General features: G+C 42.3%; 1 protein-coding gene across 2 annotated transcripts in view; it reads right to left on the bottom strand.

Annotated features, from left to right (window-relative positions):
• Nucleotide 1: 1 nt before the first annotated feature.
• fcho1 (FCH and mu domain containing endocytic adaptor 1) overlaps nt 2–13,056 on the bottom strand; it is a 45,660-nt gene continuing 32,605 nt past the window's right edge. Inside the window, exons 13-27 of one of the 2 annotated variants that reach the window (XM_029501020.1) lie at nt 11,424–11,617; nt 10,554–10,578; nt 10,376–10,432; nt 9,393–9,444; nt 7,706–7,830; nt 5,516–6,589; nt 4,823–4,926; nt 4,497–4,665; nt 4,020–4,134; nt 3,754–3,909; nt 3,543–3,675; nt 3,061–3,257; nt 2,146–2,210; nt 858–1,025; nt 2–566 (exon numbers count right to left, since the gene is read on the bottom strand). In XM_029501020.1, the coding sequence (XP_029356880.1) occupies nt 538–566; nt 858–1,025; nt 2,146–2,210; nt 3,061–3,257; nt 3,543–3,675; nt 3,754–3,909; nt 4,020–4,134; nt 4,497–4,665; nt 4,823–4,926; nt 5,516–6,589; nt 7,706–7,830; nt 9,393–9,444; nt 10,376–10,432; nt 10,554–10,578; nt 11,424–11,617 (2,663 nt within the window). In that variant the 3' untranslated portion in view covers nt 2–537. The remainder of the gene's footprint in view (nt 567–857; nt 1,026–2,145; nt 2,211–3,060; nt 3,258–3,542; nt 3,676–3,753; nt 3,910–4,019; nt 4,135–4,496; nt 4,666–4,822; nt 4,927–5,515; nt 6,590–7,705; nt 7,831–9,392; nt 9,445–10,375; nt 10,433–10,553; nt 10,579–11,423; nt 11,618–13,056) is intronic. The other variant, XM_029501021.1, reaches the window with a different exon arrangement.

Genomic DNA, 13,056 nt, shown 5'->3' with positions numbered 1-13,056 from the left:
GAGGGGTTGATCACATTTATTTTTATCAAATAACACAAAACTGTCATTGGAACAAGCAGCAGATTTACAGACATTTCTTTTTTTTTGTTTAAGGTTAGAAGCTCTTTGCTCACAAACAACTTATTCAAAGCTTCAGGATGTTTCATAGTATTTACGTAATTTTAAAAATTCTTGTTTCCATAGCAACACTGTAATATTATGCCAACTTTATTTACACTTTTTCTTTCCTTTGTAATCAAAGGAAAGTCTGACATCTAGATTAATTTGCAGTCTACCTACAAAGGCACACAGAACATAAAATGAACAGAAGAGACTCATTAGAAAAAGACTTTCTGGAGAAGGCAGCACGACGGAGTGTACAATACAGAAGTTAGATTAGAAGAAGAGGAGGCTTGGTCCTGAAACAGGGACACCATCAGAAGTAAGTGCACATTGTCCTTCAAGGCTAAGCTCTAAGTGTGAGTGAAGGAGCCTCCGCTGCTGAATCATCGCTGCGGCTCTGGACTCACAAGCTGAAAAAGTGCAAAGTTCTCAGATTCACAAGGAGCAGCCTGCCATGTATTTCCCTGAGAAAGAGATGAAAACAATGATTGGAAAAAGAAGCCCAAAAAAAAAAAAAAAAAAACTCATAAAGGACACTTTTGTACAAAAGCTTCTCTTTTGGGTGAAAATGAATTTCCAAACATGGAAGTAATTAAGCTGAAAACTGAGTGAAAACTAGCAAAAAACCCTTAAACAGATATAAACATGCAATCTTTGCACAACCAGTTTTTACTGATGTGTTAATGAGGCCTAATCCTTCTCCAGTCAGTCCCCAGTCTAACTAGAGTGAACCCCTGCGGGCAATATTCAGTCACCTGTGGCGAATCGCTTCTTAACCAGCGACATACGGTAGCGGCTGCCCACCAGCGCCACGTCCATGCCTGACAGCGAGGCCCCCGAGCCCACAAACTGGACTGCCAGGCTGGGTGGAGGGCCACGGGGAACCTCCAGGCATTGCCAGCTGGCACACAGAGTCCCTGAGCCTGACACAGAGACACATATGAGACAGAGATTCATTCACAGCATTGATAGAGAGACCAGATTTAAAGACAAAAGTTACTGACCAAAAGTGCTTTTTGTTTATGTATGGTTGGAGTGAAACTGCTCAGAAAAGTTAAAATTCGGGCATCTAATACAACAGCACACACTCCCTCTGCTCAGGAGGGCTCACCATTGTGGGAGTAAAAGCTCCAGGACTGCTCTTAAATTGACCTTGTGGTGAGCTAGCGTTATATACAAGAAAGTGGAAAATTGTTAGCAAGCTGGCAGCTAAAAAGACATGTTGTGACTTTTCACGTACTGAAAGAGGACAATCAGGAGAAATGCTGACAAATCCAGGATGAATTACTTTGTGACATCATGAAGCCCAGAAACACTCTCCAAAACGGCTCCTTCAGCTTTCGAGACAACCAATGAGAAAAATTGCAGACTCAACACTTTCAAATATGATTCCCTGTATCAAGCCACACATTTAACATGTTAGACATGTTAACATGTTAGAAACAGGATTTCTCAAAGGCCAGGGAGGAATTATTGCGATCTTCCAATCCTTTTGTCTCTGCTGCAGAAAGGCAGAGAAGTACTCCAACTATTATAATTCAGGCTTCAGACTTCAACATCTCATCCATCACTGATGACTATAAAAAGTTCCCCTTTCCTCTGTTCTCCAACCATGTGGCTTCACTTTTAGGTAATAATATATCATTGTGTGAAAAATAAAAACAATAAATGTGGGTTCGCTGGCACAAAGAAACACAAAAGGTCATTGAATTTTAGATTGCTCTCAGTTAAATCCTCTGACAAAGCGATCTCTTTACATAATGCTTCGTTGCTCAATTCGACATTTGTCTGACGTGATGTGGAGACTGTGAACCCGCAGTGTGAACTTAATAAAGTGGAAAATTCTGACACCAAAAACAGATGGCTGCTGATGACAGACACAAAATGGCTGAAGCTGTCAGACAGGTCTGTGTTAACCAGCCAATGCGGTCATTTTCCTTGCTTGTCAATAAATATTTTCTTAAAAAGTCCTTCAAGGAAAAATAAAAAGTGTTCAAAAACTAAGCTGGAGAGGTAAGTAGCATGCAGCTACAGAGCTCTGACCTTTGCTGTGATTGGTTGGCGAGAGGTTGGGCAGTTTCCAAAGCAGTCGCCTTTCTTCAGTGTTCCTGTTGAAGTAAATGAATAAGTCGATGAGGTGTGAACTGCTCCTTAATATTCAGCCTCTCGCTTTCATTTCAAGCTATAAAATGTCAGATATGGCAAAAGTTTTGTGTGGTCGTTGCATCAAAAACCAGACATTCAATATACATTGACATTAAAACAAGAGAAAACAGAAGCCAATGATGAACCACAGATAGGGAAGAAATTCTTCTGGAAAAATCCGATTTGTTTCTCTCATTTCCAAAGCTAATGTGACACAGACTCCATGTTACATGCCAAGTCTTCTGGGAGACATCAAAAAATATTAACAACAATAACAACAACACAAAAACAAAACCTGGCATCTGGCATAAGAACTGAGGCCAAATGAATCATGTAAGTCACAGAGCTGACTTGCTGTGGTGACACCAAATAGTGGGAAAATAGCCAAAAGGGAAAAATAAATGAATTATATTAAATTGCTATTATTTTCTATAAAATTACTTCCAGGCCTTTATAGCTCTTTATGGTAAACAACAAAACAAAAACATAAATGCCAAACAAGATGACAGATCCATCTTGTGTGAATATGAAAACAATAATGTAATACAACACACGTGGCTTGTATCCCCTCCCAACCTTCCCTCTGCTGTTGTTGTTTTTGTACCCTGTTCTTTCTTTAGATCCACTTCTGAGCCTCAGCCTGCTAGCTTTATCAATAAACCAATACCATTACCAACAAGGTTAAACACAGATAGGTGAGGAGGAGATGTCAGACTCCTGCTTCACAGAGTAAAACTGTTTCAGCACAACAAGCACCAGGAACATTCATACTGCCCGCCCCAGCTGATAAACAGAACTCCAAACACGACTCACCAGGAGGCAGGCGGCTGGCACTGCAGGTCAGTGGCTGTGTGGTCTAACGGCAGCAGAACCTGGACGGCAGTGAGCTGGGTGGAGGGCGCAGTAGCTGGGCAACAGTGATAATCCAGTGACACCCGGGTCACAGTGCCACTCCGCTGACACTCAGCCGACAGCAGGAGAGGAGCCCGACCAGGGTCCTGAGACGATACCTGATACATATACACATTTACCTGCTTTGTTATTATTTTTCTATTTTTTTAAGGCTGGAATATGTGTAAGCATAAGGATGGGGACAAGGGTTTGAATTGAAATGGCCAGATTAGTGGGTCTAGCATTCAACATACATGTAAAACAAAGGTTTCCTCTTATATATGTATGAATAGAAATGAAGAATCGCTTTGCCGTGGAAGTATGGTTTTCCAATCAGACCAGTTCATTGCAGGAAATTACTGAAGGGAATGTGTAGAGGGTCAGAGTAAGTTTAAAAGTCTGACCTGATACTTTAGCAGGCCGATATTGTAATAAGATGCCTGTGGGTTGAGTTCAGCTTCTCTCTCCAGGTAGATCTGCAGAGCCTGCATGTTGAACCAGAAGTCTCTGGTGTTTGGGTCACTCTGAGATGGATCACTGTGGAGATATTCAGACAGGGATGATAAAATGTCATACAGGAATAGGCCAGATTGCGATGCAAAAAACAAAGCTGACCTGTATAGCAGCTTTTGATTTGGCAGGAAGTGATCAATCTTTGAGATGTCGACCAGTCTGAAGCTAAGCACAGGAACGTTGGGGTTGGCTGTGAAAATCCTTGTGATGCCTGCTGGGAAGGACATTGTCAGGTCGCCTGTGATCTTCACCAGACAACTGAAGAAAGCAGGAGGAAGCAAAAACAAGATTAAAATGGTGAAGCCAGCTTTTTTTCTTAGATAACACCAGAACGGTGCCATTTTTGGAAAAAGCAGCATGATGCTGACCGGTTCTGCTGTCCCCCTTTGAAGTAGGCATTAATATATTCCGTTATGGCTGCAGCCACTGGCCAGGCCTCTTGTGTGCAGAGGGAAATGGGACTGGGCCCCCTCGACAGGTGCACTGTGAAGAGAGAATGCAATCATTCTGTCACGCTGCTTTTACAGGAGTAGAGGATTAGACATTTTGGGTGAGAAACACACTTTCTTACGTAAACACAGGATGTCTACACATGAAATGTGAAGTAATAGCAGCAGGCAGCTGATCTTACTGTAAATGTTACAGCAGAAACAGGGTGAGCTGGCCTCCCTCTGTCTAAAAGGAACTGAATCTTAGCATTACCTATGGATCTCTGCAGGCCAGCTGGCTTGCTGCCTCCAGTCTTTATACTACGATAAGGCATATTTTTATTCTCAAGTGTGCAGGTTTCCTGTGTGGGGTATTTCTATCCTCTCGTGCGCCTTCATGCATGTGCCAAGCCTTACACTGCCTCTGCTGCTGGTCCTGTTGCTGATATGGAAGCGGTGAGGCTTGCCCTCCTCTGGCAGGACTTGGGGCTTGGTTCTGACCTCCCCACTCACTGGGACTGGAGGAAGAGGAGGAGGTGAGGGGAGGGCTGGGTTCTGGCAGTGGGGAGGAGCACAGGGAGCGGGACTGGGACGAACAGGAAGAAAGAAAGTCATTTTCACCCAATGTTTACTCAAATGGTGCGCAGATGGCCCAAACTCTGGACTAGATCTAATAAATTTGTAATGTCAAAGAAAAAAAAAAACACAAACGTTGAACTGTGAACTGACTGCTGGATACTTACTCTCTCACAGCCACTGAGGTGGCGAGTCCTCTTGACATGGGCGGCTTTCTGAGGAGCTGCCTTCACCCCTTCAGATGTGTCCTGTCTAAAGTTGTGTTTGGACCCTTCCAAAGACACAGATAGAAAGATGGAAAAATAACATGAGACTGAAGTGAAAAAGAAGGATGAGAGGCACATTTCCACAATGATTTGTGCTCAGATCAGTCCGCGGCATGTCCAAACAAGCTGGCACCAAATCTAATAACATTTTACTTGTATTGGTTTCACTGAAGAATCTTGTTCGTATCTGATTTTCCTCTCGTGTTCTTGCACTTGTATTATTAATATAGCAGGTCAGCTGAAGGTGAAGGAGAAGTTGCTCCTGTCACAATCCCTTCTTGTTTTGTCGCAAGATTTTTTTTTTGATGTTAGCAGCAATTATTGCATCTCATGAGAAAAACAGAAACACAAAAAATATTATTACAATTTGATAACATTAAGAATCAGCCACAATGAAATTTACATTATCAATATGTTTCTTAATCCAGGTGCTTTTAATATTTCTAGAGCCCAGTTTCTAGAAATGATTCCATATTCTTAGTGGCTGAAGAAAATGCAGAGGAGAATAAAGCAGCCAAATATAAAGCCCTCAATGGAGTGCTTTAGTAGCTTATTTGCTTTTATAAGACAGTAAAAATGTAAATGCCTCAGTACCCTTGTGAGAGCTGACGCAGGTTATCTGTGTATTCAGATCCAAGCAATCCTGGTCTTTGTCTGTCGAAAAACATAGATCCTCCTGTGGGCCTGAATGCCTGGTGAGTGGAGGGGCATTTCTGCGTGGTTCACTTTCTGGTGATCGATGTTTTTTCCTTTCCACTCCAGCTCCTTTTCCCCCTCCTTCCTGTGTTTTGGAGCTGCTCAGTGCTCCAGAGACACTCTCACTAAATGGGTTATGCACAGAGTTCCAGTGCATCAGCTCATTCTTTGTCTGTGCTGTGGTTAAAGAGCTTGAAGTGGCATCAAGTCCCAGTCTGTTGCTATTGACAGAGCTCCCTCCCACACTGTTGCTGCTGCTGTGTGGAGGGATTAATCGAGCTGCTGCAGCCAGAGATGACTGGTGTGTCGGGCTGCCAATCATTGTGATTGCAAATGGGTCATCAGAGGAAACAGGCGGAGGGAGGCTGCGGTCTCGTTTTCTGTCTCTGTCTTTACGATTTGAAGAGGATGATGAAGAGGAGGAAGAGGTGGGAAGTGTCTTAGTGTCACCAATGGTGACGGAAAATGGGTCAACTCGCACCTCCATCCCCCTGCCCTCCTGGTTTTGGAGAGGAGGTGGGTGTGCCCAAGCATCAGATAGGTTTAGGGTCTCCTTGGTGACAGTCCTCTCAAATGCAGCGAGGAAGGGGTCCCCAGGGGGGATGTGTTTACAGTTCCACAGGGATGACTCGATTTCGGGTGGGGGTAGCGTCTGAGGGAAAGCAGGAAACTGCACTGATGAGGGGTCCAGTTCTGGCGGGACATGGGAGGGACGTGTTGGGGTGATCGACCAGGCATTGACGGGGTCATCCCGTAGGTAAGGACTGCGACCAGGGGAGGGGTCACGAAACGCTGAGAGGAAAGGATCCGCAGGTTGTCCAAGTGTTTGAGTTTGTTCTCTTCTCTGTGACACTGGAGGCCATGCTGCCCACACTGGCTCAGGCGATGGCCCAAGGGTTTGATGGGAAGGCGAGTCCAGACCAGAGTCTTCAACATTCTCAGGAGATGAGGAGTCAGATGAGAAGGCAGCATCTGAAACACACATTAAACATATTACAGAACATCAATGCCGTAAATCAGAGGTTATTCTCAACAGCAAGAGACCAAAAATTTCTGGAAGCCTATTAGTTCATCCATCCTTATATCACTTATAGAGGAGCCATTTCCAGCTGACGCTGGCTGAGGGTGGAGTACACCTTGTACGCTAGTCTTTTGCAAGGCTGAGATACAGTATAGGCCACAAGTTTGGACACACCCTCTCATTCAAATGAATAGGAAAGTGTGTCCAAACTTTTGGCCTGAACTGTACACAGACAATCCTAACCGTTGACACTCACACTGAGGCCTACGGGCAATACAGAGTCAACAATTGATCTAATCATCAAACCTGACTTTGGATTGTGGAAGAAAGCTGGAGTACCTGGAGAACCGATGCAGGGAGTGGGAAAACACACGTACTCAGAAAGGGCCTTGACCTCTTCACTTTGAGGCAATAGCGCTGACTAATCAAATCAATATCACACTATCAACCTTATTTTTCTATGCTGGCCCAAATATGAGACAATATTTCATTCTGTGTATTGCAGACAAAAGAAGGGACCTCTACATCAACTGTACATGCCCTTTTCAGCACACTTTTCTTACAACTGTTGAGATCCCTTTACACAGTCCACCTCCTGGACTTGGATTAAGAGCGTTGAGAAGGGCAGATGAGCTGAGCTCAGGCTGCTCCACTAATTTGGATCTCAGCTAATGCGCAAAGACCAGATTTAATCTTCTCATTGGTTTCAGTTGTTTACTCTCAAAAATTTAAAGCTGTTCATCTGAATCGTCTTCCCAAGCTCTTGTCAAATAAAACAATTGAGGAAATATCTACTGAATAAAAGCAAACTTCCCCTGCTTTCTGTTCTTCACATGTTTTGTTTTCTTGTTGTTCTACATCAATTTGCTACATGAGCACAGCTCTCATGTGGCAAATCCACTGTTGATGCTCAAGGCTGAACATTTTTTTTGCCACTCAATATAACTGAATGATAAAGGTGCAAATGCAATTATCTACCAGTGAATTTTAGGCAGATATAAATGAATCTCAATGAAAGTTAACAACATTTGATTGAATTCAAATTAACAACATAAATCTTATCTTACACTCAGACACACCAAAAGTGCTCTGCTCTCTGAGTTTTTCCCGTCCATCAAAGCTTTTGGACTTGAAAGCTGACTCCAGTGGGGGTCCGAAGAGACTATCTGAACCTGATGCTGTTGAGCTCAGCCTGACAAAGAGCAGGGAGCAAACAAGAGAAAATTAGCAAGACTGGAGGAATGATAAGTCTCAAAGTGTAATGAATGGAAAGGAAAGAGAACAGAATTGTGTGGCTAAATGAGGGGAGTGGACAACGTAGAATTTTGAAGGATGAAGAGCAGAACAGCATGTAGACAGCGTAACAAAACAGAAATCAAAACCTCAATCAAAACCTCCATTCTGATGATTATATCACAGCAATGTTGACACAGAACTACTACTACTACTATACGTCCGCAAATATAAGTACAGGCCTTATAAAACCAAAAAATAAAAAAAACACACTACTCACAATCAGTTAGGGATATTGTTATTTACATGAGTGCTTTTCCTATTTGGTCTGAAATTTAATGAAATAAGTAAAAGTTCCCTTTGATATTACTATTGATGAATGAGAAGAAACTGAGTGGTGATGCCTGCCCAGACTGTTGCACCTCCTCCACCAAAGAGAACCTTGGGGACCATGTTGACCTCAGCGTATCTCCTTCTCCAGCAACGCTGACGACCATCATTTCTGTGCAAGGTGACCCAACACTCATCAGTGAACAGGACGGTAGACCACTGCTGCATTGTCCAGGTCACATGGTCTTGTGCCCACTGCAAATGTTCACGGCGGTGTCTTGGTGTAAGTGGAGGAGGTGCAACAGTCTGGGCAGGCATCACCAGTCAGCACAAAACAGATTTGGTTTTTGTAGAGGGCTCAGCCACTGCACGTTCTTACCTCAGAGACATCGTAGAACCCATCATCATCCCCTAATTCTGCCAGCACACCCCCAACATTCTGTTCATGGACGATAATGCTCCACCACATCGTGCCAGAATTGTCACAGCTCAACTTCAGGAAGTCGGAGTGCCTCATATGGTATGGCCACCAATGTCCCCTGACCTGAACCCCATAGAGCACGTCTGGGACCAGCTGAAGCAGAGACTGGATGATCGTACCCCACCCCCACGTGACCTGGCAGAACTGCGTGTAGCACTTGTGGAAGAGTGGAACGCATTGCCTCAGAACAACATCATGAGGCTAGTGAGGAGCATGAGACGTCGCTGTCAAGCTGCCATTGCGGCAAATGGTGGAAACACCCGCTACTGACATTGGCAATATTTGTTATTTGGGGCTATCCTTCTTATTGTCTAAACTTTTGGGGTAATAAATATTGAACTAATGAAAATGGTGTTTCTTCTCATTCATTATTAGTAATATCAAATGGAACTTTTACTTATTTCATTAAAATTCAGACCAAATAGGAAAAGCACTCATGTAAATAACAATATCCCTAACTGATTGTGAGTAGTGTAAGTGCCAACTAGTTCAGTATGTCTTACACTGATGATGACTTTCTGATTGTCAAATTATACTCTGGCAGGTAACAAATAGGAGAGGACACTCAGAGCAATGACATGACACAGTTAAAAGCAGATTTGGCGAAAACGAAACATGGTGACATTGGAAAGGCTGTGGAAACCTGAAGAGCTTCAGATAGATATGACACATATGAAGAGGAGGGAAGATGATATGAAGAGCCATCTCACCTGCTGTGATCAGGACTGGAGGTAGACCTGCGTAGGCCCTCCTGCTCTCCATCTGTAAAAAAGTAACACTTAATCAGACAGAGCCAGCCACCGCATAGGATACTCTTTAATCAGGACAAATCAGGAGCTGTGTGCTCTGCATCAGGATGCCACGGGGTGGCCAGGATGGGGTGAAACCCATCAGCCATCACCATTATCTTCAAGAGAAACACAGGCAATTAGGAAAGTCTCAGCTCCAGTCACAGCTACTGTCACTACAGAATAACTGCTTTAATCAAATGCTCATGGCTAATCCTGTTGGGAGAGTAGAAATAGAAAGCGAGAGAGAGAAAAGGTTGTAGTCTGCAACTCCAGCCTGACCTTCTGTCAGCTAATGAACCTGTCACTGACAAAACATGTTGTTGAACGCAAGCAGAGGGCTGGATGTGATTAATTGGGGGGGTTCCCTGCAAGGTCATCCAATAAAGAGATTTGGTCTCTGAGGGAAAGACAGGAGCTGCACAGGTTGCAAGCAGAAAGATGCTGCAGTGAGACTTAAGTGCTTCCCTGATAGTACAAATACAGGACGGGTAACGCTGTGATGGGTAACTATAGGCATAAACGCAAAATATGATTTTAACCTGGATGATTAACGAGAGGTGTACTTATTTCATTAGAATTATAATTATTTTTAGTATTCTGATTATCACTCAGTTAACAGCTTTGTCATTTTTACTATAGAATGGCAGAAAATGATGATAGTTTCCAATTTTATACGGAAGAGCATAAAGTCCAGAAACAAGCAACTATTTATTTATTCATTTATTAAAATAACAGTGCATTTCTATTCACTAATCTATTAATCAACCAATAGTTGCTGCTCTCAACGAAAACAGAGAGCTTTGAAGAAAGGAGAGTTCAGACAAAGCGATGAAAAGACAGACAGGTTGATAGAGTGGTAGAGTGATAAAAAGAAACTGAAGAGAAACTGAAATCAGGCTCACCCCTGTGAGAAGCAGCCTCACTCTCCTCTGATCGACCTCCTGCTGTACTCGAGTTTCCTGCAGGGACACAACAAAAGAAAATTAGTTTTAGAAGTCTGTATTTTAAAAGGACTGAACTCCCATTTTCTGTCTCAGGACAGACATTTGAAAGCACTGAAACTCCAAAAGCAGAACTCACTGGATAGATGCCGCTTGACTGACACCTGAAAGACAGGGAGAAGGACAGACTTGGTCAAAACACTGGTAAGATTTAAAAAAAAAAAAAAAAAATCTGTCAACAATCCCCATTAAAAGACCAAAGTCAACCATGTGCTGGTTGGTTTCTTCAAAAAATGTGTAGAACTTAAGCCATTTTTTTTTATTTTTTTTTTTTTTTTAAACACAGGACTAAGTAATGTATTTGTAGGAGCCCATTTTTAGAGGTGTATTCCCATCCATTTGGTGCAAAGCAAAGTTGCACAGTGTAGGTACAGTAAATGTGGAAGGGATTCAAAACAAACTGCAGTACCCACGGTAATGTAGGAACAGTGAATAACCTGGTTTACTGATTCATTTTTTACAGTTTCTGGACAACAGTGATGCCGTATGGTACAGAATAAGTTGCAGCATGCTTTGGTTGGACAAACAGTTCTTGTTAGTAGGACCGGTTCATTGCTGGTTTGGCCTCTTCATGGGATTCGATGACGACTGTTTGTTTGTATAGGACAGGATCAGAAGTAGGTTTGTCACCTGACAGGTTTCTCAACGTACAGGGATATTGTTTTGGTGATTGGTGTGAAACAGATTAAGAGTAAATATATTGACTATTTACATATTTTACATGTAAATATACTGAGGTTTGCCCCTGCATTCCCGGCACAACTGAAAATGACAAAAAGCCTTTTCCAAATGTTACAATGAAAATAGAAGGGTTAAGATGGTAACGTGGCATAGCATTGCACGCACTCTTAAACCAACAGGAGACAGTTTATGAAAGTATGACTCACTTTGAACCAGTTAGTATGCCTAAATCTTGGGGAGAAAATCAGAAACACCAGATAAAACCAACCTGTTGTCGTACGCTGCGGTTGGGTGGCAGGGTGAGTGTCCCCACAGTGGCTTTCAGCTCCCTCTCAGTGGCGGCAGAGTTGCTACGATTGCTACAGGCAACGGGGCGGATTTGGATGTGGAACTTTTTGGGCTCATCGTCATCAAAATCCGAATCACTAGAATAGAAGTTGTTCTCCTTCTCATCAGAGCAGCGTAAAGGGAGAGAGCAGGGTTAAGGAGAACAAGCTATTTCTGCAAACAGGGATGAGAAGGGACTTTTTTTTTTTGGCAAATGTGTGTCAACAAAGGAAACCATACTCGAAGACTAGAGCAGACAAAGGAAAGATAGACACTATGAGACTGTTGTTCAATAATAAAACTAATATAAAACCATAAAAAGCGCATGAGAGCAGATTACAAACCAGCAAGCACAAGTTTTATTACCCTTGCTATTTGGTGAAATTACTATTTGGACAGACACTGTGACTTCCTGCAAGAGAAAAGAGTAATTTGAAATATTTTGAGATTAATGAGATGATGACGACAGAGGTATAGAGACGTAGGAACTTGCAGCATGCATTGCATTTCAGCCACACATGCAACAAAAACAGAGGCGGCAGTGCTGCTGGAGGTTAGAGCTACAGATCTGACAGCTTAACTGCCACTTCCTGTTGCACCAGCAATGAAAGTGCCCTCGCCTTCCTTCTGCTCTGCTGCATGTCATGCCGTGTTGAGGGTTAGTGCCTTGTGTGTAGTATGAAACTGGGGGCCTGGTGCAGCACAGGAGCCTTTGTTGAATATGTGTCATTTATTGTGCGCAGCCAGCGGACTCAATAGTGGAATGACAAAAGCAAGAGTAGTCGTTATTTCACCATCTGTAAGGACTGAGAGCAACCACTGAAAAATAAGTTAGGACGAAACAATCAGGACATGGAGTATCAGGTTATCACATACTTAAATCAGTTAAGCTTGACGATAAACAGTTAAGTCTGAGTGTCTTTCACAATTGGCTCAGGCTACAGAGAAACTTTATGGACTAATTAGAAATTTGACAGTAAGATTACAGCAAACTGGAATAAAATAACATTTTCTGGATTGAATTTTGAAACAGTCCAGCAGGTGGCGGAGAGAAGAATGCTCTCAAAATTGAGATTGACGATGAACCCCTCACATCTGCTTCATGCCCAGAAGGTTATAAATAGCAACACCTTCAGTCACAGACTGATCGCATTGAGGTGCAAGTCTGAACGCAGAAGGAAGTCCTTCCTACCAGCTGTTAAATGTGCAATAATGTACATCAAAAATACTTTTACTATATTAATGTTTTGGTTTTTTTATATTATATATTATACCATAGCCATTAAATTGTTATTGTTTTGTTGTTGCCATGGTAATGCAATTTCCTACAAATGATAAATAAAGAATCTATCTTCTTCCATATAAATTGCTCTATTATTATATTTATATATTCTTTATAAAGTTTTTCATTAAATATTTCTCTAATTATAATTCCTTACTTTTTCAAAAATGTTTAGGGTTCTTACCTTTATTTTTAACAAGAATAATTAGGTGGAGTTCTGTTAATGATTGGTCTGTTTATCCAAAGAAGACAGTCAAACACTTTTCAAACAAAAGATTCAGGCTAAGCTTGT

Source organism: Echeneis naucrates, chromosome 4, assembly GCF_900963305.1.
Source record: "Echeneis naucrates chromosome 4, fEcheNa1.1, whole genome shotgun sequence".
NCBI lineage: Eukaryota > Metazoa > Chordata > Actinopteri > Carangiformes > Echeneidae > Echeneis > Echeneis naucrates.
The sequence above is the reverse complement of the archived record's forward strand: the minus strand, read 5'-3'. Positions and strand labels throughout refer to the sequence as shown.